Source organism: Lynx canadensis, chromosome C1 (genome assembly GCF_007474595.2).
Source record: "Lynx canadensis isolate LIC74 chromosome C1, mLynCan4.pri.v2, whole genome shotgun sequence".
Classification (NCBI taxonomy): Eukaryota; Metazoa; Chordata; class Mammalia; order Carnivora; family Felidae; genus Lynx; species Lynx canadensis.
In genome coordinates, this window is record NC_044310.1 from 205,932,942 (window position 1) to 205,957,972 (window position 25,031).

At 43.4% G+C, this 25,031-nt stretch overlaps 2 protein-coding genes across 16 annotated transcripts in view; one reads left to right on the forward strand and one right to left on the reverse strand.

Moving 5' to 3' along the window:
• Positions 1–2,507, reverse strand: part of FARSB (phenylalanyl-tRNA synthetase subunit beta) — an 83,370-nt gene extending 80,863 nt beyond the window's left edge. Inside the window, exons 1-2 of one of the 3 annotated variants that reach the window (XM_030324150.2) lie at positions 1,415–1,637; positions 422–563 (exon numbers count right to left, since the gene is read on the reverse strand). The gene's annotated coding sequence lies outside the window, so the exon portion shown is untranslated. Of the gene's footprint in view, positions 1–421; positions 564–1,414; positions 1,638–2,359 lie in introns of those variants that run through there. The other 2 variants (XM_030324152.2, XM_030324151.2) reach the window with 2 other exon arrangements.
• The window catches only part of MOGAT1 (monoacylglycerol O-acyltransferase 1), a 69,186-nt gene continuing 45,923 nt past the window's right edge, over positions 1,769–25,031 (forward strand). For 3 of the 13 annotated variants that reach the window (XR_003970700.1, XR_003970699.1, XM_030324155.1), the window contains exons 1-6: positions 1,795–2,018; positions 12,769–12,905; positions 15,325–15,498; positions 15,837–16,041; positions 21,237–21,411; positions 22,215–22,414. Coding sequence is in view for 10 of the 13 variants with exons in the window: in XM_030324155.1 (XP_030180015.1) it covers positions 1,925–2,018; positions 12,769–12,905; positions 15,325–15,498; positions 15,837–16,041; positions 21,237–21,411; positions 22,215–22,414 (985 nt within the window). In the remaining 3 variants the exon portion in view is untranslated. Of the gene's footprint in view, positions 2,019–3,304; positions 3,795–3,823; positions 3,954–9,986; positions 10,121–12,768; positions 12,906–15,319; positions 15,499–15,836; positions 16,042–21,236; positions 21,412–22,214; positions 22,415–24,204; positions 24,749–25,031 lie in introns of those variants that run through there. The other 10 variants (XR_003970701.1, XM_030324163.1, XM_030324164.1 and 7 more) reach the window with 9 other exon arrangements.

The following is a 25,031-nucleotide window of genomic DNA, read 5'->3' on the forward strand; positions in this document are numbered from 1 at the left end:
ATCAACACCAGGGCAAAGCAAGCACTCAGCAATCCTTTGTTCTATGTGACATTCATTTACTGAAGGGATGGCTCTTCTCTCTAGGTTCGAGACAAAACTGTATTTGAAGCTGCTCCACTCTGCCAGCTGGGTGACATTGGGCCTGGATTTCCTTGAAATTCTTGAAAATGCTTCCCTTGAAAAGCTAATGCTTATTTCACAGGATTGCTCTAGGATGCGTGAAGGGCTCCCCACAACGTCGGAGAGTGTTCTCATAGTATCCCCACTAGCACCGGGGGGAAGGTTCAGGGAAGAAGTCTAAATGAGAAGAAAGTGATTCCTCAACTAGGAAAAAAACAAAAACAAAAAACCCAAACCAGCAAGTTTTGTATTCACAAAGTCACAAACAACTCTGCACTACTTTGTAGTATTTGTTTCTTACCCAACTTTCCAGTAAAACGTTGATGGAGAAAGGGGCATGGTGGTGATGGCGAGTCAACTTTGTTGATTTGTCCTGTTGCAGATCTGTTCTAGCAATGACTGGACAGCCACTTGCCACTTGGAGTTGTCCCACTACACATTAACTAATATTTATAAAGAAAAGGGAGGGAGGGAGAGGGGGGTGGGTGATGGGCATTGAGGAGGGCACCTGTTGAGATGAGCACTGGGTGTTGTATGGAAACCAGTTTGGCAATACATTTCATATAAAAAAAAAAAAGGTAGCAGGTCCCCACAAGGATTAGGCAATTATTGAGAATCTATCCATTAATGCATCAAACTGAAACCCTTCAGCGGCCAGTTTTAGCGTCAAGACTTGAACCCTAAACACAGCCTTGCAAGGATCTGGCCTTTGGCTGCCATTTTTGTCTCATTCCACCCTAATCTCCCTGTTACCTGAGCTCCTACTATATTAGTTTTGAGTTTCAGCTCCAGGACCTTTGCACATGCTTCTTCGCCTGGACGACCCCCTCAGTTAACTAGATCTACCTTCATAGCTCCAGTCAAGGTCACTTGTTCAGTGACTTCCCTGACCTCCAGTCTAAGTCCTAGAACCTTCCTTCAGTCATTCGCAGTAGGGTTTCACTTTGCAGTGGTACACTCAATTGTGCGGTTATTTTGCTTAATGTTTGTCTCTGCCCATAATCCATGCTCTCTGAGAGCAGAATGAATGCGCGACTGGGTTACCAGGCGTATACGCAGGGACACAATGGTTCCTGGCATGTGGTAGATATTCAGTCAGTATCTGTTGAATAAATGATTAAGCGAAAGGTTTCCAGGACTAGTGTAGAGATCTGAGTACCCAAGTGAGGAGACCAAATCCCTGTTCCCTTCTCCCCGCCCCCCCCCCTTTCCTCGGGGCTTATGGGGGTGTTGGAGGGGATACAGACCAGTAAACACAAGAGTACCCTGCGACCAGAGAAGCTACGTCCCGCACCTTCTTCCACCTGGTGGGCGATCCTTTGAACCAACACTTCCCCAGCCTCAGAGAGTTCGGAGGAAGGGGTGGGTTTAAGGGCGGATGCTGAAGGTGATCGATCAGCCGAACAATAGATCCCGGTGGAGATCCCAGGTCCTCCGCAAGGCTGCCGGAGCCCACGCTGCCGAGCTCCGACGGGCGGCCAGCTGACCCCTCTGGCCACCCCTAGTGCCCAAAGCGGCGCGCTCTCCCCAGCGCCGCGGCGCGCCAGCCAATGCGCCCCGGGCGCGCCAGCTGCACTGGGGCCCGGGCGCGCGCGATTGGCAGCCCCCAGCCTCAGCCCTCGCGCCCCACCCCCGGACGAAGTTCTGCCCACGCCTGCTCCGCGGCCGCCGCCCGTCCCCCTCTTTCCGCCCCCGGGGGTGTCCGGCGCGGGGCCCGGATCCGGCCGCACGCTCCTCCCACGCGCCGCGGAGCCACCAGGTTCGAAGCGCCCGCGGTCGGCGCAGTCCCCTCCCGCGCGGGACCATGAAGGTCGAGTTTGCGCCGCTGAACATCCCGCTGGCGCGGCGGCTGCAGACGGCCGCGGTGCTGCAGTGGGTCCTGTCCTTCCTCCTGCTCGGTAAGGACCCCGCGCGCCCCCGGCCGCGCGAGACCCAGGCCAGACGCCGCAGTGCGGGGGGCTCCGTTTCCTCCCTCGCGGCCAGTCCTTGGCCAAGGACGAGCTGAGATTCCAGCCCTTCTTCCGCCTGAGCCAGAGCAAACAGGTCAAGGAGGGAGTTCGAGCTAACTTGGGACTCTCCTTTTTGGTTTCTCTCCCCGTGTGAACCTCGTAGCGAACGAACGACTATTTGCCAACTGTTTTAACCTGTGCTTTTTTGTCTTTTTGATTGAGGCGTAGCTTACCTACCATAAAAGGCAAAGATGATAGGCATACAGATGAATTTTGGCAAATGGACATACCCAAATATAACCAGGACCCAATCCAGCCATGGAACATTGCACTGTAGCCCCTCAGAAGTTGCTAAACTCTTTTCTTGAACTGTCGATTTGTAAAAGGAAAACCAGTGCCCGATTATTTACAGCCTGATTCCTTCCTCTTCCCACCCTCGTGACCAACTGCCTTGTTGACTTTTCTGTGTTTAAGGTCATCCGGCTGCAGAAAGACACCTTTCTACTAGGTAGACTGGGTTGAGTTGGGTTGGGTGGCTTCTGTATGTAAATAACTCGACCCAAGGGGTTCTAGTGGGTTCCCAAGTTGATCCCATCTGGAAAGGGCACGTGAGGCAGTCGCTAGATAGAGCAGGGTGGCTTACCTGAGCCCCTTTTTCTCCCCTGGGTATTTGTCCAGCGATTGGAGTAGATGGGGGATGGTATGAGAGGAGGGAGGAATTATGGAGAACGTGCACTCTTCTGAAGGCTAACGTCACTTGTGTGCTATAAGGAGCTGACAGGTTGTACGTTGAGGCCGCAGTACGATCAGTAATAATAAGCCCACTGCACTGTAGACGTCTACGCTTTTGAAATGGTTTCACAGTTTTGAATGCCTAGATCAGTGGTTCTCGACCCTGGTTGCACATGAGAAACACTGGAAGAGCTTGTAAAAAAAACACAGACGCCCAGGCTCTATCCCCAGAACGTCTTTTTTTTTTTTTTTTTAATTTTTTTTTCAACGTTTATTTATTTTTGGGACAGAGAGAGACAGAGCATGAACGGGGGAGGGGCAGAGAGAGAGGGAGACACAGAATCGGAAACAGGCTCCAGGCTCCGAGCCATCAGCCCAGAGCCCGACGCGGGGCTCGAACTCCCGGACCGCGAGATCGTGACCTGGCTGAAGTCGGACGCTTAACCGACTGCGCCACCCAGGCGCCCCCCCCCAGAACGTCTTAATTCATTTGTTACAGAACGGAGCCCACGCGTCCGTATGTGTGTGTCTCTGTAAATATGTAACTGTGTGTGCGCATATACGCACACAGATGCTCCACGTGACTCTGCTGTACAGCTAGGGTTTCCTGAAAAAGGAACTTCAAAACATTAGCTCATGAAGTCCTCGCAGGCCAAACGGAGACAGGGGTGGTAGCATGATACTCCATTTTGCGCTGAACCATCGAGGTAACAACAAACACGTTAGGGCATAGTACGTTCCGGATCCCATTCTAAGCACCCTACACTATTAACCGTTCAGCCTTCACCACGACCCTGTGAGGTAAAGGACTGTTCATTTCTGCCCTCGTTGGACAGATGAGGAAACGAAGAGGTGAAGTAAATTGTTCAAGGTCACACACAGTGGGAGGTGGAGAAGCTGGATGGAAACCTAAGTATTCTACCCAGAGTCCCTGCCTTAACCACTCTGCTGCCCACATGTGTGGCTTGAACTTGGAGACGATCTTCCCTGCTGGTCAGTCAGCTCCTCTCTCTGGTAGCCCGTTGTCCTTTTCTCGTGTTTGTCATTGCTCGTGTTTGTGTATGTCTGCGGTTACTCGAGAAAGGTCCGCATTGCCATCCTTGTCCACCAGCTCAGTGCGGGAGCAGTCAGCACGTGCCGAGCCCACGGAAGGTATGAAACAAATACTTGTTGAATGACCGTCTCACTCTGTCACCCAGAGGGGAAGCTATCCGCCCCATGGGTCGCTAGTTGTATTAACCCATGTCACCCTCGCAGCAGCCCTGCGAGGTAGGAGCTACCCCTGCACTTACCTTACAGAGGAGGGAGCTCAGAGGTGAAGTTGCTCAAGGTCACATGGCTCTACATAGCGGGCGGAGCCACAGGTGTTAAATGTGCGTGGACTAGTGACTCAGGCATGACCAATGATTCCTAATTTGAGTCCGACTAGACTGACTTGCAGACCATTTAAATGTCTGCATAGTGGGGCGTCTGGGTGGCGCAGTCGGTTAAGCGTCCGACTTCAGCTCAGGTCACGATCTCGCGGTCCGGGAGTTCGAGCCCCGCGTCGGGCTCTGGGCTGATGGCTCGGAGCCTGGAGCCTGTTTCCGATTCTGTGTCTCCCTCTCTCTCTCTGCCCCTCCCCCGTTCATGCTCTGTCTCTCTCTGTCCCAAAAATAAATAAACGTCGAAAAATAAATAAATGTCTGCATAGACAGACCATAAAAAGTCATTGCACGCATTTGACTTTTGTGTTACTAGGAGCATATGACTTTGTGTTATGTATTTTGATAATGTTATTTGGAAAAATTTCAAACATACAAAAAGTAGAAGTGTGTGAACTCTCATTTACCCATTACCTGGATTTATAATTATTTTGACAATTTGCTGTATTCGTTTCGTCAATTGTTTTGCAAAAACGTTTTAAGACAGAGCACGTTGTTATATTTTAATCCTAAATATTTTAGTATGGAGATATAGAATTAAGTATCTTTTTTACATAATCAGAGTACATATGTGGCATAATTGTTTAAAATCATTTAAAATTTTTTTCAGTTTATTTATTTATTTTGAGAGAGACAGAAACAGTATGAGTAGGGGAGGGGCAGAGAGAGAGGGAGAGAGAGAGAACCCTGAGCAGACTCCACACTGCCAGTGCAGAGCCCGATGAGGGGCTTGAACTCATGAACCGTGAGATCATGACCTGAGGCGAAACTGAGAGTCAGACGCTTAACCGACTGAGTCACCCAGGCAATCCTGCTTAAAATCATTTAAACTAAGTTCATATTTTCTGAACTGTGTCAAAAATACACTTTGGTGATATATCTGAACAAGGTTCTCAACAAGACCTTTGTATTGCATTTGGTTTTGTTTTTTGTTTTTTTGTTTATTTTTTTTTCTTTAATGCTTATTTATTTTTGAGAGAGAGAGAGAGAGTGTGAGTAGGGGAGGGTCAGACAGAGGGAGACACAGACCGCAAAGAGGGCTCCAGGCTCCCATCTGTCAGCACAGAGCCTGATGCGGGGCCTGAACCCATGAACTGCAAGACCGTGACCTGAGCTGAAGTTGGATGCTTAACTGGCTGAGCCACCCAGATGCTCCTGCATTTGGTTTTTACATGTCTTTTAATTTAGACCAGTGTTCCCTATTTGTTTTCTTGTCGTGAAGCACTAAGGAAACCAGGTTATCTGTCCTGCAAGATGTAGCCCTGACTGCTTCTTTGTGGTGGTAACTTGTTCCTCAGTCTCCTATATTTCTTCGACAGTGAGAGTTAGAGCTAAAGCTTGATTAGATGTAGATGAAACCTTTGTGTCAAGGCCTCTTCCCAGGTACTGCTCTGTGTTTCACATTCCGTCAGGATGCACAGAATGTCTAGTTGTCCCATTAGTTGTGTCTAAGAGTGGTCAGTGGGTCCAAATAGGAAGTCATCTGAGGGCTGGCCGGTCATTGACGTGTGCAAATGAAAGTTCTCTGTTGATCATTGCCCTGCCACCTAGTGACATAAGTCTCCATTAATGATGCTCGCTTGAATGAACTGTTCTATGGGGGACTGCAAAATGGCGGTGTTTTTATTCTGTCATTTATTCATCATAGCTAGAATTCATGCAACGAATAATTTCCCCGCATCAGCTAGGGCTGTTTGACTACCCTACAATTCAATTCTTACTGGAAAAGGTAGGATAAGAGCTTACTTATTTCCTTCCATTTAATTGTCAATTTTGAAGTAAGAAGTTGATGTTGTAGCTACTTTCAGTGTTGGCAAGAGTTTTTTTTTTTTTTTTAACGTTTTATTTAGTTTTGAGAGACAGAGCGTGAGTGGGGGAGGAACAGAGAGAGAGGGAGACACAGAATCTGAAGCAGACTCCAGGCTCTGAGCTGTTAGCACAAAGCCCGACGCGGGGCTTGAACCTATGGACCAGATCATGACCTGAGCCGAAGATGGATGCTTAATCGACTGAATCACCCAGGCACCCCAACAAGAGGGTTTTTATTAGGTATATCTTTTAAGATCTCTAAATCAAAGTCTTGGAAGGCATTTTTCTTTCCAGGAAATGAGTTTAAGCTATTAGCCCTTGAAATATGAAATCATGAAATCAAACATCTTTCCTTGAGATAAATGTTAAACACCTGTCATCCAATCTTACAACATTGTATTAGGTTTTGGTGTATGACATAATGATTTGATACATGTATACATTGCAAAATGATTACCATAATAAGTTTAGTTAACATCTATCACCACCCATAGTTACAAATAATTTTCCTTGTGATGAGAACCTTTAAGACTTACCCTCTTAGCAACTTTCAAATACAGCACAATATTGTTGATTCTAGTCACCAGGCTGTGCATTACATCCCCCGGATTTATCTTCTAACTGGAAGTTTGTATCTTTTGACCCCCTTTGCTCATTTTGCCCACCCCTCCACCCTCCTGCCTCTGGCAACCGCCAATCTGTTCTCTCTACCTATGAATTAGGTGCTTTTGGTTTGTTTTCTTTTTAAGATACACACACAAGTGAGATCATATAGTATTGATCTTTCTGTCACTTAGTCCACATAGCATAATACCCTCAAGGTCCATCACAATGGCAGTATTTCCTTCTTCTTTTTTTAATTTTTAAAGTTTACTTATTTATTTTGAGAGAGAGAGGGAGAGAGTGAGCAGAGGAGGGGCAGAGGAGGGACCGAGGGGGACAGTGGATCTGAAGTGGGCTCCATGACAACAGCAGAGAGAACCTGATGTGGGGCTTGAACTCATGAACTGTGAGATCATGACCTGAGCCGAAGTCGGACACTTAACTGACTGAGCTACCTAGGCGCCCCTCATTTGTCTATCTTCATGCCAGTACAATGCTGTTGTGATTACTGTGGCTTTATAATACTTTGTGGAGTCTGATCTCGTTAGCCCTGAAACCTTGGTCCTTTTTTTAAAGAGTTGTTTTGATTATCATAGATTCTTTGTGTTTCCATATGCACCTGAGAATCAGCTTGTCAGTTTCCACACACACACACACACACACACACACACACACACATATACACACACACACACACACACACACACACCTTCTGGGATTTTCATTGGGATTGATTTTTGATTGAGATTAGTCTATAGGTTAATTTGGAGAGAATTGATATCTCAAAAGTATTGAGTCCTCCCCTGTGTGATTTTATTTATATCAGAAGTTTTTAAACTTTAGAGCGTATTTTTTGAATATTATTTATTTTGAGAGGAAGAGAGAGAGAGTGAGAGAGCATGAGCAGAAGAGGGACAGAGAGAGAGAGAGAGAGAGAGAGAGAGAGAGAGAATCCCAAGCAGGCTCCTTGCTGTCAGCATGAAGACTGACGTGGGGCTCAATCCCACAAACTGCAAGATCCTGACCTGAGCAGAAATCAAGAGTCAGTCACTCAACCAACTGAGCCACCCAGGTGCTCCTAAACTTTAGAGCATATTTAAGATTCCCTTGGGCATTTTTGTTAAAATGCAGATTACTCAGAGACTTTGATTCTGTAGGTCTCAGGAAGGGCCATTAACTTTTTAAAACTTTGTATTTTGAGGTAATTCCAGAAATAATAATTCTAGAAAATAAAAATTCTAGGAAGTTACAAAAATTCCAATATTCCTTTATCCCATTCCCCAAAGTAACATTTTACCATGTTTTTTTTCTTTCTCTGTCCCTATCTCTCTTTCTCCACACACACACACAAACACACAGACACAGTTATTATTTTTTTTTAACTATTTAAGGGTAAGCTACAGATATGCTTTCTCTTTATCCTTGAGTCCTTTAGTGTACATTTTCTAAAACCAAAGACATTCTTTTACATAACCGCAGTACAATTATCCAAATGAGAAGAATTAACAGTGATGCAGTTCAATGATCTAATCCATACATAGACCCTATTCACATTCCAGTAGCTGCCCCACAAATGTCCTTTATAGCAAAGGAACCCACATGTTGTATTTAGTTATGTCTCTCTTTTCTTACAGTTTTCAGTTTGTGGCTATACAAAGTAGTTCTGTTTATTTTGTCCTTTAGCTTGTAAACATTTCAGAAATATTAAGAACATGGGACTAATTGTACCTGGATCCTTGTAATTTGCCTTTATTAAATGAAGAAGTAGGTCCAATAATGCATTTACTTAAATTTTTTTTTTTTAACGTTTATTCAGTTTTGAGAGGCAGAAACAGAGTGTGAGCTGGGGAGGGGCAGAGAGAGAGGGAGACACAGAATCCGAAGCAGGTTCCAGGCTCCGAGCTGTCAGCACGGGGCCCAACGCGGGGCTTGAACTCACGGACTGCGAGATCGTGACCTGAGCCAAAGTCGGCCGCTTAACCGACTGAGCCACCCAGGCGCCCCTGAATTTGCTTTTAAATAAGAAAAATGCAGTTTCCTCTCCATAAAACTTTTTAAAAGCATTGGGGAGCAGACCCACATTCGAGGAATACTGAGCTGCAAAATTCTGCAGAGGGGTCTGAGATTTGTCTTTTAGTATCACCCTAAGAAACTCTGGGGGGTAAGTGCTCTTAAAATAGGAATTTTAAAAATCAGAAGAATGTTGTGCTTCCATTCTTATAATCAACAGATGACTCTGATTGTGTTTTGAAATACAATGCCTCGGGAACAGGAAAAGAAAAGAATGTGCCCGCTGGACTCTGAATTCCATTTTCGTTCCCCATCCTCTGTTACATGGTTAAAATAAGTATAGAAACAATTTCCATAGGGGAAAAATGAAACCTTCTTGGATACAAATAGGAAGGCTACATATACGAATTAAATATTTTCAATTATTTCTTAATATTGGTCACTATTAAAATCCAAGTAAACAGACCTCAATAGTTTTTGTAATATTTTTCTGATGCTGTTTGCTCATGGAAATTTAATAGAATCATGTTCAAGATGAGACTATTGTTACTTAAGTAGATTTGTTCTTCAGTTTTGTGTAGTTTTTTTTTTCTTTTCTTTCTAGTGGAGCCGTTTTCTTTCTTTTTTTTTTTTAACTTTTGTTAATGTTTATTCATTTTTGAAAGAGACAGAGCACAAGCAGGGGTGGGGCGGACAGAGAGGGCGGGACACAGAATCTGAAGCAGGCCCCAGGCTCTGAGCTGTCAGCACAGAGCCTGACGTAGGGCTCGAACTCACGGACCGCGAGATCATGACCTGAGCTGAAGTGGGATGCTCAACCGACTGAGCCACCCAGGCGCCCCTATATTTCTTTTTTTTTTTTTAAATAATCTTTTGGGGCGCCTGGGTGGCTCAGTTGGTTGAGGGTCCAACTCTTGATTTCAGCTCAGGTCATAATCCCAGGGTTGTGGGATCGAGTCCCATGTCGGGCTCCGTGCCGAGCATGGAGCCTGTTTGAGATTCTCTGTTAATATTTTGGCATATTTTCTCTTGCTGTTTACCTTTTTTAGATTTATTTTTACTGAAGTAATATATGCGCCGGAGAACAAATCAACTAGCATTTTGGATTGAGCCCTGTGACATTGGTGTTTCCGAAGGTCCCAAGCGGTCAGTGGTGGCTAATAGCATTTGTTGAGTGTTTCCTATACACCATCACTATTCTTTATGTTTTTCGTGGTATCTGTATGTTTCATTAACCAGTTATTTTTCCATGTTACAAATATTACTTTCTTAAATGTTGAAAAACTGATAAAGTTAAACCTAGAATGTAAAGGAATTTATGTACGTCAGGTCTTTGAAGAAGTGCCTATAGACAAAGCACGTTTTTAGGATTCACTGATTTATCAAATTCGGCTACCACTGTTGGAGCATTGGCCCTGGATGAGACATTGTACAGTGCCCTTGTTCAGCACCATTTCACTGATGGAGGCACAGGTGAGCCCACTGGAGTCAGAAATGTGGGGGGCAGGGGTAGCAGAGGAAGATCATTGCTAAATGCTGCAGAGAAGGCAGCCTTTTGTAACATTGATATTTTCTAAACAGCCCCCGGTAATTATCTTCTAGAATGTCCCAAAGTCTGGAATTGCCTAATTATGTTCTTACGATTGGAGTCAGGTTCGGCATTTTTGGCAAAAAGCCGGCAAAGGTGATGGGGTGTATTTCCCATCAAATCCCATCAAGAGGCATCATGTCATTTTGTCCCTTTATCGGTGATGCTGAATTTAATGACCACGCCACACATTTTGACTGAGTCTTATTTGTTTCTGATGTTTAGTCCTCTTGAAGCGGGTAGGACATTGCAGCCCTCTTCACAGGAGCCAAAAGGTGGAAACAACCCAGATGTTGAATGATGAATGTTTTCTTTTTCTTTTTTTTTTTTTCTTCTACTACAAATGAGATTTTGTTTTCATTTAGACTGCAATGTACCATTGTATCCGGTATACCTATCTTGATTTCGTTTCTTTTCTTTCCTTTTTTTCAGGAAGTGAAATTATTTATTTACTTATTTTTTAAAAATTTACATCCAAGTTAGTTAGTGTACCGTGCAGTAATGATTTCAGGAGTAGAATCCAGTGTTCATCCCAACAAGTGTCTTCCTTAATGCCCCTTGCCCATCTAGCCCATCCCCCGACCCACAGCCCCTTCAGCAACCCTTAGTTTGTTCTCTAAGAGTCTCTTACGTTTTGTCCCCCTCCCTGTTTTTATATTATTTTTGCTTCCCTTCCCTTATGTTCATCTGTTTTGTCTCTTAAAGTCCTCATATGAGCGAAGCCATATGATATTTGTCTTTCTCTGACTAATTTGGCTTAGCATAATACCCTCCAGTTCCATTCATGTACTTGCACATGGCAAGATTTCATTCTTTTTGATTGCAGAGTAATACTCCATTGTATATATATATATATATATATATATATATATATATATATATATATATACCACATGTTCTTTATCCATTCATCCATTGATGGCCATTGGGCTCTTTCCATACTTTGGTTATTGTCGATAGTGCTGCTATAATAAACGTTGGACTGCATGTGCTCCTTTGAAACAGCACACCTGTATTCCTTGGATAAATGCCTAGTAGTACAATTGCTGGGTCGTAGGGTAGTTCTATTTTTAACTTTTTGAGGAACCTCCATACTGTTTTCCATAGTGGCTGCACCAGTTTGCATTCCCACCAACAGTGCCAAAGGGTTCCTCTTTCTCTGTATCCTCGCCAACATCTGTTGTCTGAGTTGTTAATTTTAGCCCTTGAATGATGAATGTTGAACAGATGAATGGATAAACGAATTATGATATATCCCTATATATGGGAATATTATTCAGTCCTAAAAAGGAATGAAGTCCGGATACATGTTTCAGGATGGACGAGCCTCAAAAACTTGATGTTAAGTGAAAGTCTACAGAAGGTTACATATTGGATCATTCCATTTTTATGAAATATCCTGAGTAGGTAAATCCACAGAAATAGAATGTACATTGGTGGTTGCCAGGGGCAGAGGAGAAGGAAATGGGGAGTAACTGCCTAATGGGTTCAGGGTTTTATTTTCGGGTGATCTAAGTATTTTGCAACTCGGTGGAATTGGTAGTTGCACAACATCGTGAATGTGCTAAGTGTCCCTGGATTAATTTCCTTAAAGTGGTTGATTTATATTAATGTGAATTTCACCTCAGGAAAAAAAGTGAAGGGGGGGGAAGCTTCTTTATGCTGTAGAGGAAGTAGAATCTATGGGAATGAAATCATAAAAGAGTACGAACGACGGAGGCTGGCTTGTACAGCCTGCACCCCAGTCAAAGCAACTGAAGTTCAGGCCTCCCGTGCAACTTGGAATGTGGATCAAGGCAGTTTTAAGAGATGTCAACCTCAGTTTTGAGAAGTGCACCATGGGTTGGAGTAGACTTTTGTATCTTTTCTCTTTGACCTCCAATTCGGAAGAGTCATGTTACGTTGGATCGCTTAATGAGATAAAAATAGAAAACAGAGGTGATCCAGTCACCTAGTTTTCTTCTTTCAGTCTAATTTAGGATCACGGGATTTAAAAAGCTATTTTGGTGCTGTTTGTGATACGAAATATTAAAGAATGTGTGCCATGTGTGGAGTGGGGGGGTTTAAATTAGGACAGCTCCTTTGGATCGTAAGCTCTCAAAGTATATCAAGTGACAAAGGCGTTTCTGCTCAGTGGTGTAGTGTTTTACTAATTGTCCTATGGAAGTAAATTAAAATGTGGGGAAATGTGATGCCGGATTATGTGTATAGAGAAAATTTGTTAGAAGCCCACATTTTCAAAAAGAGAAGAATGGTTGACGTAGTATTGACATTCAATGGAATGTTCATCAGTTCTCAAAAATACCATTTATGAAGGTTTTAAGGCCACATCGGTGTTATAAAACAGCTAACGTGAGATAATCATAAGCGATAAAATACAGAAATAAAAAAAATGTGATCAACCATGTTTAGGAAACATAACCTGTTCATAGGAACAGAAAAGGCCACAAGGAAAAATTTGAACAGTACTTGTTGTGGAGTGACAGGAACATGAGCAATATTTTATCTGCTTTTATTTTTTGCGTTCTCCAAGCGTGTAATAGTGAACACAGTTACCATAACGATGGCTCCCATTGTCAAGTGCTTGCTCGGTGCCAGGCACGGTGGCCTCTCTGCGTCTCCTTCCCCACGGTCCGTGGAGGCAGGTGCTGGTATCAGCCCATCTCACAGGTAAAGGAATTGAGGCTCAAGGAGCGAAAGAACTTTGCCCCCTGTTCGGCAGCTAGTCGGTGGCAGATTCCAACATAAGCAGTCAGATTCCAGATCCGTGTCTTAACCATCGTACGTGCAGAACATCTAGTGGCTGTTAAAGACATATGCAATATGTATTCAATTAGTGCGTATGTGGTTGGGTTAGTGAAACACTGAATTCATGGCCGGGGGATTTTATTTCTGGACCTGCTCGACTCCCTCTGTGGTTCAAATTGAGTCAGTATGCTTTTGGTCTCAGTCTCTCCATCATTATAGTAAGGAAAACAGAACCTCCCATTTACCTGATTTTTTATGCCTATGAGCCTGCTTATCCGCTTGTAATAAGTACTTGTAAGTTTATGGTCCCATTGCCATAAGCTAAGAATAGTTTGGTTTTGTTAAAAAAGAAAAAAGTGGGTGGGTTTAAAAATTTAGGCAGATCCAGGTTCAAATTCTTTGGACCCTCAAAATCCCTGAGCCTCAGTTTCCACAACTGCAAACTGGGTACAGTAATGTGTACCTTGAGGGTTGTGAGGAGGAGAAAATGACACTGCTTGTGGGAGATGGTCACCCCTCATGAACTGTTCTGTCCCTTCCCTGTCTGTCTTAGCTCACCTGATCTACCATAGAGTGCAGAGTAATGAGATCTACCTAAGTTTTCTTGTACACTTTTTTTTTTTTTACACATTTTAGTAAAATAAAGAGAAGATTAACCAACAGTGGTAAATTGTCAGCACTCAGACCTGGGTAGAGGCAAGCAGGTGAAGCAAGATGAAATGATCCTGGTAGGAGTGAGAGCAAAGGACACCCTTTTGGCTGTGCCCCCGGAGTCATGGAAACTTCGCTGGCTGTTCCAAAATGCGACAAACCACCCCACGGAGGGTTAGAGGGCACATACTTCCTTAACTTTTCATGCACCTTTTCGTAAACAAACCTTACCCTGGAGAAAGCAGGTCAGTTCTCTTACTGGGGTCCATTTAGCGTAAATCTATGCTGGGATATGTATGGATTTATATATCTCCAGAAATATAAATACTTGTTCTGTTTTTAGCCAAAACAGACAAACAAACAAACAAATTGTATCTAGCAAACTGTCATAGTTCAAGGTGCTGTTAATCCGATCATGATCGTTTGGGAACAAAACTGTAGCAAAGCTGATAGAGTAGACAGGAGTTTGGGGGACTGAAGTCAGCTCTAGAACAGAGAGTATAGCACATAACAGAAAGAAAGAGGCAAGGACACTTCCTAAAGTAGTGGTAGTTGCTGGCATTTATTGTGTCGAGCTTTATGACTTTGTGCTCCTCTCTCCCTTTCTCATTAATGTATTTCTCTTTCTAAAAATATTTTTTTAGTATGATAGCACGCACATAAAATGTCTGTCTTAGCTTAATGTATTACTTGAAGGCAAACGGTCTTGTCACTACTACTTAGGTCGAGCTTTGTCTGTCCTTGCTTCACATATTTTGAAGCTGTGTCATGAGGTGTGTAAACCATTTGGGTTTTGCTTTGTCGTTGTGAAATGTCGCAAGTAGTGATAGGTAAAGGAAGATGTCAGGAGTTCCTCCTATACTACCTCTGACTCTCGCAACAGAGTTCCTGAAAACAGAGTTTGTCGCTGGAATGTTCTCTCTTTGTGGGCACATAAATAATGGCTGCTTAAGCAAGGTAGACATCTGTAGTAGGGAACTCTTCTGCATCCTTTTAGCCCTGATTCCTCCGTATATCGTGCCAGGGAGGTGGTGTAGACCATGGACTTTGAGAGTGGACTGTGAATTAATTAATTAATTAATTAATTAATTAAATGTGTATTTTTTGAGCGCGAGACAGACTGTGAGTGGGGAAGGGGCAGAGAGAGAGGGAGACACAGAATCTAAAGCAGGCTCCAGGCTCTGAGCTGTCAGCACAGAGCCCGATGTGGGGCTTGAACTCACGGACCATGAGATCATGACCAGAGCTGAATCCAGGTGCTCAATCCACTGAGCCACTCAGGTGCCCCGAGAGTGGGCTATGAATTTAGATCAACCGCTTCCATTCTGTGGGACTTGGGCAATTCATTTAACCTCATCTGCTGTCTTGTTATATTACCTCACTTGAACTGAGGCTCAGGTTTTTTTTTGTTTTTTTGTTTTTGTCTTTTTAGAGAGAGTGCGTGTGAGCAGGGGAAAGGGGCAGAGCCCGATGTAGGGCTCGATCCCATGATTCTGGGATCAGGACCTGAGCCGACATCAAGGGTTGGTTGCTCAACTGACTGAGCCATGTAGGTGCCCCGAAATGAGGCTCAGTTTAACACACTTTGTGTGTATTCAATCCCCCTGCCATGGGCCTATGGTGATATAGTACAGTGAGCAGATGCTAACTGACCCTGATTCCTGAGGTCTTTCCCTTTCTTACAGCACAGGTGTGCATTGGGATCATTGTGATACTGATCATACACAACTATTGGTTCCTCTATGTCCCTTATATGACATGGCTTTACTTTGACTGGCGTACCCCAGAGCAGGGGGGCAGGAGATCCAACTGGGTCAGAAGCTGGACCGTGTGGAGGTATTTTAAGGACTATTTTCCAATTCATGTGAGTAGAATTGTTTTGTGTAGTACTATTTTGAGTTGGGAGAAGAATGGAAATTTGTTTTTATCACACACAGTTTAAGCTTTTCCCTTTTCAGAGGGAGAAAGCCAGCAGATCAGCCCAGACTAAACGGGATCTAGAAGGCTGTGTGTGAGGGGCCCTGGGCTTAGGAAATAGTTTAAAAATTGGGAAACATCACTAACCCAGAGAACTACATGAGTCATGTTCTCTATTTCCTTTTGACAGAGGAACTAATCATGAGGGGGGTTCTTTGTTTCTTATTGGAAACTGATCAGGGAACTTTTTTTTTTTTTTTTTTTTAACCTCAATACATACTGTAGCTCATCAAAACTTGGGATTTGGATCCAAGTCACAACTACATATTTGGGTTTCATCCCCATGGAGTGCTCGTTGCTGGAGCCTTTGGAAATTTTTGTACGAATTATTCGGACTTCGAACAGCTGTTTCCTGGATTCACTGCATATCTCCACGTGCTCCCATTTTGGTTCCGGTGTCCTCTCTTTCGAGAATATCTGATGAGTAGTGGTAAGTGAAGGCAGATCACTATTTCTACCATGTTCTAGGGTGGCAGGACCACACAGAATGTTCCCTCCCAAACACAGGTTTACAGTTTTGTGGTAAAACCCTTTGCTTTTTTCCCTTTCTGACATTTCACATGCTGCTTGGATGATTCTTGCCACTGGACTGAAAGTCCCAGGAAGACACAGACTGTGTCTTTTTTAACACACCTAGTGTCTAGCCTCGTGCCTGGGATATAGGAAAGTTCAATAGATGTTAATTCAATGAATAAATCGATGAGTGCATTTTGTGTATTGAGATGTGTTAGAAAGAATCTCGGGTCAAACAAGTGATAGACGGTGCCTTTGGAGAGGCACTTTGCATGTTTTTATAAACATTAGAGATGGAAAATGTGCTCCAATATGTCTTGAAACAATGGCGGTATGTAAACTAAGCATACTTAATCTGCCTTTTTCTTCCCGGATTAAATATAATTTGGCTCAGAAATGAGTTCATTCTACTCTGCTACTCTGAACTAGCAGAAAACTCTTTGATTAATGAAACCATAATTCTACCAATTCCAAGAATAAAATTTAACTGGAATGCTGGAGACACTATATTAATGTGCACAGAGGCTAAGCTTGTGTTTACAGCTCTCACTGTAATTTGAGGGGTTCAGTTTGTTTGGTTTTCTGACTGGACCGGCTTATTGACTCCACATGAACTGCAGTAACTCACAAAGCGCTTTATATTTATGGTCGCTGTGTAGGCTAACTTTATTGTCTTGCATTTCTTAGATATAAAGAAAAGCGGATAGGGGCGCCTGGGTGGCGCAGTCGGTTAAGCGTCCGACTTCAGCCAGGTCACGATCTCGCGGTCCGTGAGTTCGAGCCCCGCGTCAGGCTCTGGGCTGATGGCTCGGAGCCTGGAGCCTGTTTCCGATTCTGTGTCTCCCTCTCTCTCTGCCCCTCCCCCGTTCATGCTCTGTCTCTCTCTGTCCCAAAAATAAATAAAAAACGTTGAAAAAAAATTAAAAAAAAAAAAAAAAAAGAAAGAAAAGCGGATAGTCTCTTTGTGAACACTTATAATTTCAGGATCAATAAGTGGCATATTCAGAGACAGAATTTTCCAGGGTCTTCCAGGTTTTCATTACTTCCTATTAATTTCTCAAATCTCTGTTGTCATTATATACCTGATAGGAAATCACTAAGCACCGGAGGATCAGGATCGCTGGCTGGGTTTTTGGGTTCTGTCTACGGACCTTCACCCGCAAAGCCCTGGGCTCTCTGTTCAGTCTGGGCTGCCACTGTATCTGGCCTCTAGAGGGCGCACCAAACCTCCAAACTACCATAGAGGCAAAAAAAAAAAAAAAAAAAATCCTATCTCTTCCCTGTTTTGGAGACACTGATTGGGTTCATTTTATAAAAGGGAAAAAAAATTAAAGGGAAATTTTTTGAATTGCAAAAAAAAAAAAAAAAAAGCACAGAAATGTATTTACAGTACCCAGTTGTGGTTCCAAGCCACAAGTGCGTTTGAGTGGCATAACTGAGAGCAGGTGTGGCAATTCATGGCCCGAGAGATGTAGATACACCCCTCTCCGTGGCCATGACAGATACATATAATCAACCTGAGAGTCTTTCTCCAAGTAGTGCCCTCACACTCGCTGCCATTTACTCGAGCCAGCATTTGAGATTAAACTTGTCTGTTCACTCAGGCTTATGACATTATGAGATCTTTTCCTTTTTCCTATGACCTGAGATCTCCTAAAGGCTAAATAAAAATATCCACACTTGAAGCTCTAGGGTGTCCTTGTCTTAAAGTTTAGAGAGTTCTTGATTTTTCCTGGAACCGGCTTCCTAGGACAGCCCCTTCTACTCTGTGCCTGCCTTGGCAGCCGTCCGTCTGGGCATGAGAGACAGACGGACATGTGTACTGAACCCCCGGTAATAAAGAACCAGTAGGGTTTCAGAGGTCCTTTGCTGACCAGTGCCTGGTTTGCTCTTACCCAATAGATTTCTGTCGCTGTAAGTCCCTGTAGGTCCCACCTCCAAACCATTCCTCTTGGTCCATTTTCATGAGTCTGTACTCACCAGGTGTCAGGCGGGACACATTCCATGTTTCAAGACTCCTGTTCCTTCCTGTGTACCGAGTAAGGCTGGGCAGGTAGCAGAGATCAGCTCACAACAGCCTTATATACTATGCAGAGGAGGTCAGTAGGAAAAGCAGCCGATAGATTCACCGAGACTTATTGATTGCTGCGGGCTCGTGAAGGTAGCAAGCAATGCATATGTCATCATATCATCAGCCTCTAGCGCAGTGTCTGCCTTGCAGCAGGTGCTCAGTACGTGTTCTGAATGAAGGAATGACTGATGTGTCGACATGATTGCTAAGAAGGGGGAATATATATGGGAGGAGCCTATACTTTTGACTTGGGTGACAGAGTAGATGATGGCCCCATTCCCCCTGAGAAGAAATGTTGCCAGAAGGACAACCTTGAGGAAGAATACAGCGCACTGGGTTTGGCAACATGGAACCCGAGGTGTCTTTGAGTTGTCAAGGTAGAAATGTCCACTGGGCCATTGGAAGTGTGGGTGCAGGGCCTCAGGAGGAAGATGTCCCAGGAGATAACGTTTGGGAGAACTCAGCAATTGTAAGTGGTAGTTGAATCCATGTATGTAGATAACGTTAAAAGGTGTTAGAAACGAGGAAGGAGCCTGTCATAGATCAACCTGCTGTAACGAAATACCATAGACTGGGTGGCTGAAATAATAGACGTTTATTGTTCACTGTTCTGGAGGCTGGATGTCCAAGATCAAGGCACTGGCAGATCCAGTGTTTGGTGAGAGCCCCATTGCTGGCCTGCACACAGCAAGCCATCTTGTTATGTCTTCACGTAACATAACCCCTGTCTCTTCCTCTTTTGATAAGAACACTGATCTCATCTTGGGGCTGCATTCTCATGACCTCATTCATTTATTCTTTCCAGAGGTCCTACTTCTTAATACCATTCTATTGGGGATTAGGGTTTATAGAAATTTTAGAGGGATACAAATATTCAGGTCTTAGAGCCTTAAGACATAGCAGCATTTACAGAGATCCTGTAAAGGGAGCCTAGAAAGGGACACTGAGAAGTGCCCGGAGGAGAGTCGGTATCTGGAAATCTAAAAGGCCCGGAAGCTATGCCTCCAGTTTCCACTCAGGGCACATGGGGCACAATGGCCGTGCCTTGAACTCAGAGGAAGTTCAAACCCACTGAGGCTCAGGGTTCTTTGCCCTCTAACCCGCCACTCTCTGCTTCTTCTCTCTTTGTCTCTTTTTTTAATCTTTATTGATTCATTTATTTTGAGAGAGAGAGTAAGCAAGCACAGGTGGGGGAGGGGCATAGAGGGAGAGAGAGAGTCCCAAGCGGGCTCTATGCTCAGCACGGAGCCCGGTACGGGACTCCATCCGACAACCGTGAGATCACGATCTGAGCCGAAATCAAGAGTCGGACGCTTGCTTAACTGACTGAGCCACCCAGGCTCCTGCCTCTTCTCTTAAGAAAGTGGTTGGTCACTCAGAATCCTGCATTATTCTATATTCCCCCAGTAATAGGAGCTCACAGAAAAATAAGCATATAATTTTCCTTTGAGAGATGAGGTGTGTTGTGTCTTAATAAAACGTGTCCGACATACTCTTTTATGACCAAAAACAATGGATGAAGCCAAGAATGGGAGGAAACAATAAGACATTAAAAAGGAATTATCTCTGAAATACAGGTCATGAGTGGCTTGTGTTTTCCTCTTTTTTCTTTTCCTGTAAGAGTTCATGATGTTTTCCTCCAAGAGGACATAGTACGTTCAAAATCTGAAAAGGAATCTTTAAAGTTATTTTTATGTGGGAAAGCCTGGTACAAAGACCGAACAATTATATCACGGTCTTAAGTAAACAGTTTACCAAAGTCAGACTAGGCATTTTGGAACCATGTAAAGATCTGGTTATTTGTTAAACGTCTGAACTTTTAAAACCATTTACAATACAAACGTAGGTTTGGGAAACAAGAATCCATGTAGAATATCTGACAACAGGCCCTTGTGTGTTCAGAAGATCTGTTGCAGCCTCTTGAAAAGGATATGCTTTTTGGTTCTGAGCCAGGATTCAGCAGGCTACTGATCAAGGCCACCAAATACAGCCATGCAGGTTGTGACTGAACAATTGCAGGGGGCCCTTTTACTTATAATGCAGTATGAATAGAGTCCATAGATAGAATTGAGCAGTGCACAACCTATCCAAATAAGCGGTAGATTTAACAAGTGACATCTTAAAAAAAATTTTTGGATAAAATTTTAATGTTTATTTGTTTTTGAGAGACAGTGTGAGTGGGCGAGGGGCAGAGAGAGAGAGGGAGACACAGAATCCGAAGCAGGCTCCGGGCTCCAAGCTGTCAGCACAGAGCCCGACACGGGGCTCGAACCCACAAATGGTGAGATCATGACCTGAGCCGAATCGGACACCTAACTGACTGAGCCACCCAGGCGTCCCAATAACAAGTGACATTTAAAAATTTTTTTTTCAACGTTTATTTGTTTTTGGGACAGAGAGAGACAGAGCATGAACAGGGGAGGGGCAGAGAGAGAGGGAGACACAGAATCGGAAACAGGCTCCAGGCTCCGAGCCATCAGCCCAGAGCCCGACGCGGGGCTCGAACCCACAAATGGTGAGATCATGACCTGAGCCGAATCGGACACCTAACTGACTGAGCCACCCAGGCGTCCCAATAACAAGTGACATTTTAAAATTTTTTTTTCAACATTTATTTATTTTTGGGACAGAGAGAGACAGAGCATGAACGGGGGAGGGGCAGAGAGAGAGGGAGACACAGAATCGGAAACAGGCTCCAGGCTCCAAGCCATCAGCCCAGAGCCCGACGCGGGGCTCGAACTCCCGGACCGCGAGATCGTGACCTGGCTGAAGTCGGACGCTTAACCGACTGCGCCACCCAGGCGCCCCACAAGTGACATTTTAAAGATGCAGCCCATCACCTGCCAAAACGTTAGATCTAATTAATGGAATACATTACCAAAGATCTGGCTGTGTCAAAATTATAAACTACAAGTTGTTCCATATGTAAGCAGGGTAGGGAATTTTGTTAAGTGTTCGCAGACGCCACAGAATATTATGATAAAAATGCTGTAATTTTTAAAACACAATAAGTACTTACCCTTTTTGTTTTATTCACTAAGGGCCAGTCTCAGTTTCTAAGAAGAGTGTGTCCCATGTGCTGAGCAAGGAGGGAGGTGGAAACATTTCAGTCATAGTTCTTGGGGGCGCAGAAGAATCGCTGGATGCCCATCCTGGAAAATTCACTCTGTTCATCCGCCAGCGGAAAGGATTTGTTAAAATTGCTTTGACCCATGGGTAAGTGGTTTCTCATTTCAGGTACCTGGGTCAGAGAAGTTAAGACATTATTTAAAAAAAAAAAATTTTTTTTAACGTTTATTAATTTTGGAGAAACAGACATGGTGTGAGTGGGGGAGGGGCAGAGAGAGAGAGAGAGGGTGACACAGAATCCGAAGCAGGCTCTAGCTCTGATCTGTCAGCACAAAGCCCGACGTGGGGCTAGAACTCACGAACTGTGAGATCATGACCTGAGCCGAAGTCGGACGCTCAACCGACTGAGCCACCCAGGCGCCCCTGGAAATTAAGACGTTATTAAATGAACACAGAGAAATTAAGTATTGTTTCTTGTCCTTAAAGGCAGACCTCCTCTTAGTTGACCTGACACTAAAAGTAAATGTTGGTGTTCATGGGGACTGGAATACGACCTTCCCAGTAAGGTAGTTCAGTGTCACGGCATCCAGCACCTACACTCACCTTGCAAAGCAAAGCAAACAAAAAAGGTACAAAATTTTATATTCACAGTACAGATTTCCAGTCAAATGAACAAATGAACCATGGCCCAAACTATAGGTGGAAAAGAAGTTTCCTGGAGCCTTGATTGGCTCTCGAATAAACTTCCATAAATTGCTAGGCTGCTGAAGTCCCTTCTCAAACGATTTCAAGTATAAGTTTCATGGTGTGGAACATGAAATTAGCAGGATAGGGAGGCAGAGGAACATTGAAAAATTGTCAGGAATAGGTTGCAAAAGCCAGCTGGACAGAATAAAATACTTAAATCCCTTCCATTGAAAATCTGTACTCTTACCCTTTGTTATTTGTAGCGCCTCCTTGGTCCCAGTGTTTTCTTTTGGAGAAAATGAGCTGTTTAAACAAGTTAACAACCCTGAAGGCTCATGGCTTCGAACCGTGCAAGAGAGGCTACAGAAGATCATGGGGTTTGCTTTGCCTCTTTTCCATGCCAGAGGGATTTTTCAATACAATTTTGGCCTGATGCCATACAGGAAACCGATCCACACTGTTGGTATGTACCTCAAGGACCAAACGCTTGTTAGAATAAGTAAAAGTATTACCTAACTTTGAGCCATGTTACTGTTATTGATTGTGGTGTTAGTGTGAGAGAAGTGGCTTCAAGTAAGAACTTCCTAAAATAAGAATCCTATAGATGTTATTTGAGCTTTATTTAGGATACATCTTTAGCTAAGAAATGACTATTTTTCACTTGGGAATTGAATGCTTTCAAGAATACTGCTATTGAACTACAGGGAGAATCCAATTTAGACATAGAGTTTCTTCCTTTTTTCCTTTTTTTTTTTAAATTTTTATTTATTTATTTTTAAGAGGGAGAGAGTGAGCAGGCTAGGGGCAGAGAGAGGGAGAGAGAGAATCCCAAGCAGGCTTTGTATTGTCAGTGCACAGCCCGATGCGGGGCTCAAACCTATGAACTGCAAGATCGTGACCTGAGCCGAAATCAAGAGCCAGAGGCTTAACTGCCTGAGCCACCCAGGCTCCCCTAGACATAAAATTTCTAGTACTGTATATGAATCCATTTCTCTGTTCGAGCAGATCGTAACATAGCAGTCCTTTGATGAATGCGTTACAGCACAGTCTATTAATGTATGCAGATTTCTGTTTAATGAATATCTTCATCATATTCAGTTCACATAGGCATCAGTCTGTAGCAAAAACAATTTTGGGAGGCCACTCACTGTAGTTGTATGTATTCTAATATAGACTGATCTTATTTTTAAAAAGTTGTATATTGGGCAGACTTGAGATGGGGGAGGAGGGTGACAGACCATGTTGACAGAAGGACTGAGGAGCAGAGTAATTAGCTCTTCACATCGAAAGTGACCTGGACCGCCCAGCAGGAGAAAGGGCAGAGCCAGACCCTAGTAGCACAATTAACCAAACTGTATATACTTCATCTGAAACTGGAAGTAATAGTTTCACCAGAGACAGTCCATTAAATGCCATTCAAAATGTTTTTAGGTCTGTTTCCTTAGAACGGGATTTTACTGCTTTCAGTTTCTGAGAGCATTGCATTTCACGTGCAGTCACATGACACTATTTTTAACTGTGTATTTAACTCACATGGAATGTTAGCAGACTGTTGATTAGTTACTGTAATGGTAACACAGAGATAAGTTTGCCGTTGTGTTTTTCCAAGAGAAGCTGGTTACATTTCTTTGGCTATATATATAAATATATATAAATAGGTTGCAAAATATATATATATAAATATATATATATAGGTTGCAAAATATATATATAAATATATATATATATATATATAGGTTGCAATATATATATATATATATTTTGCAACCTATATATATAAATATATATTTTGCAACCTATATATATATATATTTTGCAACCTATATATATATATTTAAGCAGGTAATCAACATGTTTCAGAGCATGATTTTTCTATGTCCTGATACTGGTTTTGGTCCCTTATGTGCAAAGTACTATAGTTGGCATTTGGGGGGATATAAGGAAAATTGAAAGACATTATTTTTAGGAACTGACGTTTAAGTGTAACTCATACACGCGTGAAATAGGTTGCCAATGTTGAAAGCCAAGTGTATTTTGTTGGATTAAATGATTACAGTTATCACCCAGTGGGGTTAAACTTTAGTTTTAAGTGGTTATCACTTGACACAGCCTAGTTTTAACTCTGCTGACAAATAATTATTTGGGTCAGGGGTCAGATAGAAATGACCAGATCTGAATTCGTTGTTGAGACTAGCAAACAGAGCTCTGGTTTTTCGCTCATGCCTGTCTAATGTGCTTCTCTTTAACATTTAGAATAAGGGAAACTTGCTTCAGTCCATCCTTTCTGCTTACCTCCCAAACAATTACATCGGAAATACCACGTCTTATCTCTGGCATCTTCAGTGTCCTGCCAGTATTTGAAACCTTTTAAAAAAGCAAGCTGAGAATATGAACATTTACATAACACCTCAGCCGCCACGAGATTGATTTTATCACCAGCCAGATGACTGAGGCCAGCCTGATTTGAGTGAACCAGACCCGCACAGACCATGTGCATTTAAGGACTTTTATTTGAAATAACCCAAGTAAGGATAGAATATGGACAATTCCTTAGACAAAAGCAGAGCTATGTATCAACCCAATGCAATGTGATATTGCAACAGAGACCTAAGTTGCTGTGTTCATTTCCGTTTTAAATTAATGCACTTCAAACCCAGAGTTGTTTCTTTGCTGACTCCCTGACACAGCCCAGGCAGGTCAGGTAGCATCCAGCAACTTATTTTGTGATCTCTCTGCTCCCCTTCTACTTAATTAAGAGTTTATATTTTAAAAAATAAAATAAATGGGGCACCTGGATGGCTCAGTCGGTGAAGCATTTGACTTTGGCTCAGGTCGTGATCTCACCATTCGTGGGTTCAAGCCCCACATCAGGCTCTGTGCTGGCAGATCAGAGCCTGGAGCCTGCTTCAGATTCTGTGTCTCTAATGCTCGGATTCTGTGTCTCCCCCTCTCTCTCTGCCCCTGTCCCGCTCATGTGCGCTGTCTCTCCCTCTCAAAAATAAACAAACGTTTAAAAAAAAGTGATTAAAATAAAAGAGTTTGTGAACTTAACTCTACCTTGCATCATAAAGACTCAGTAA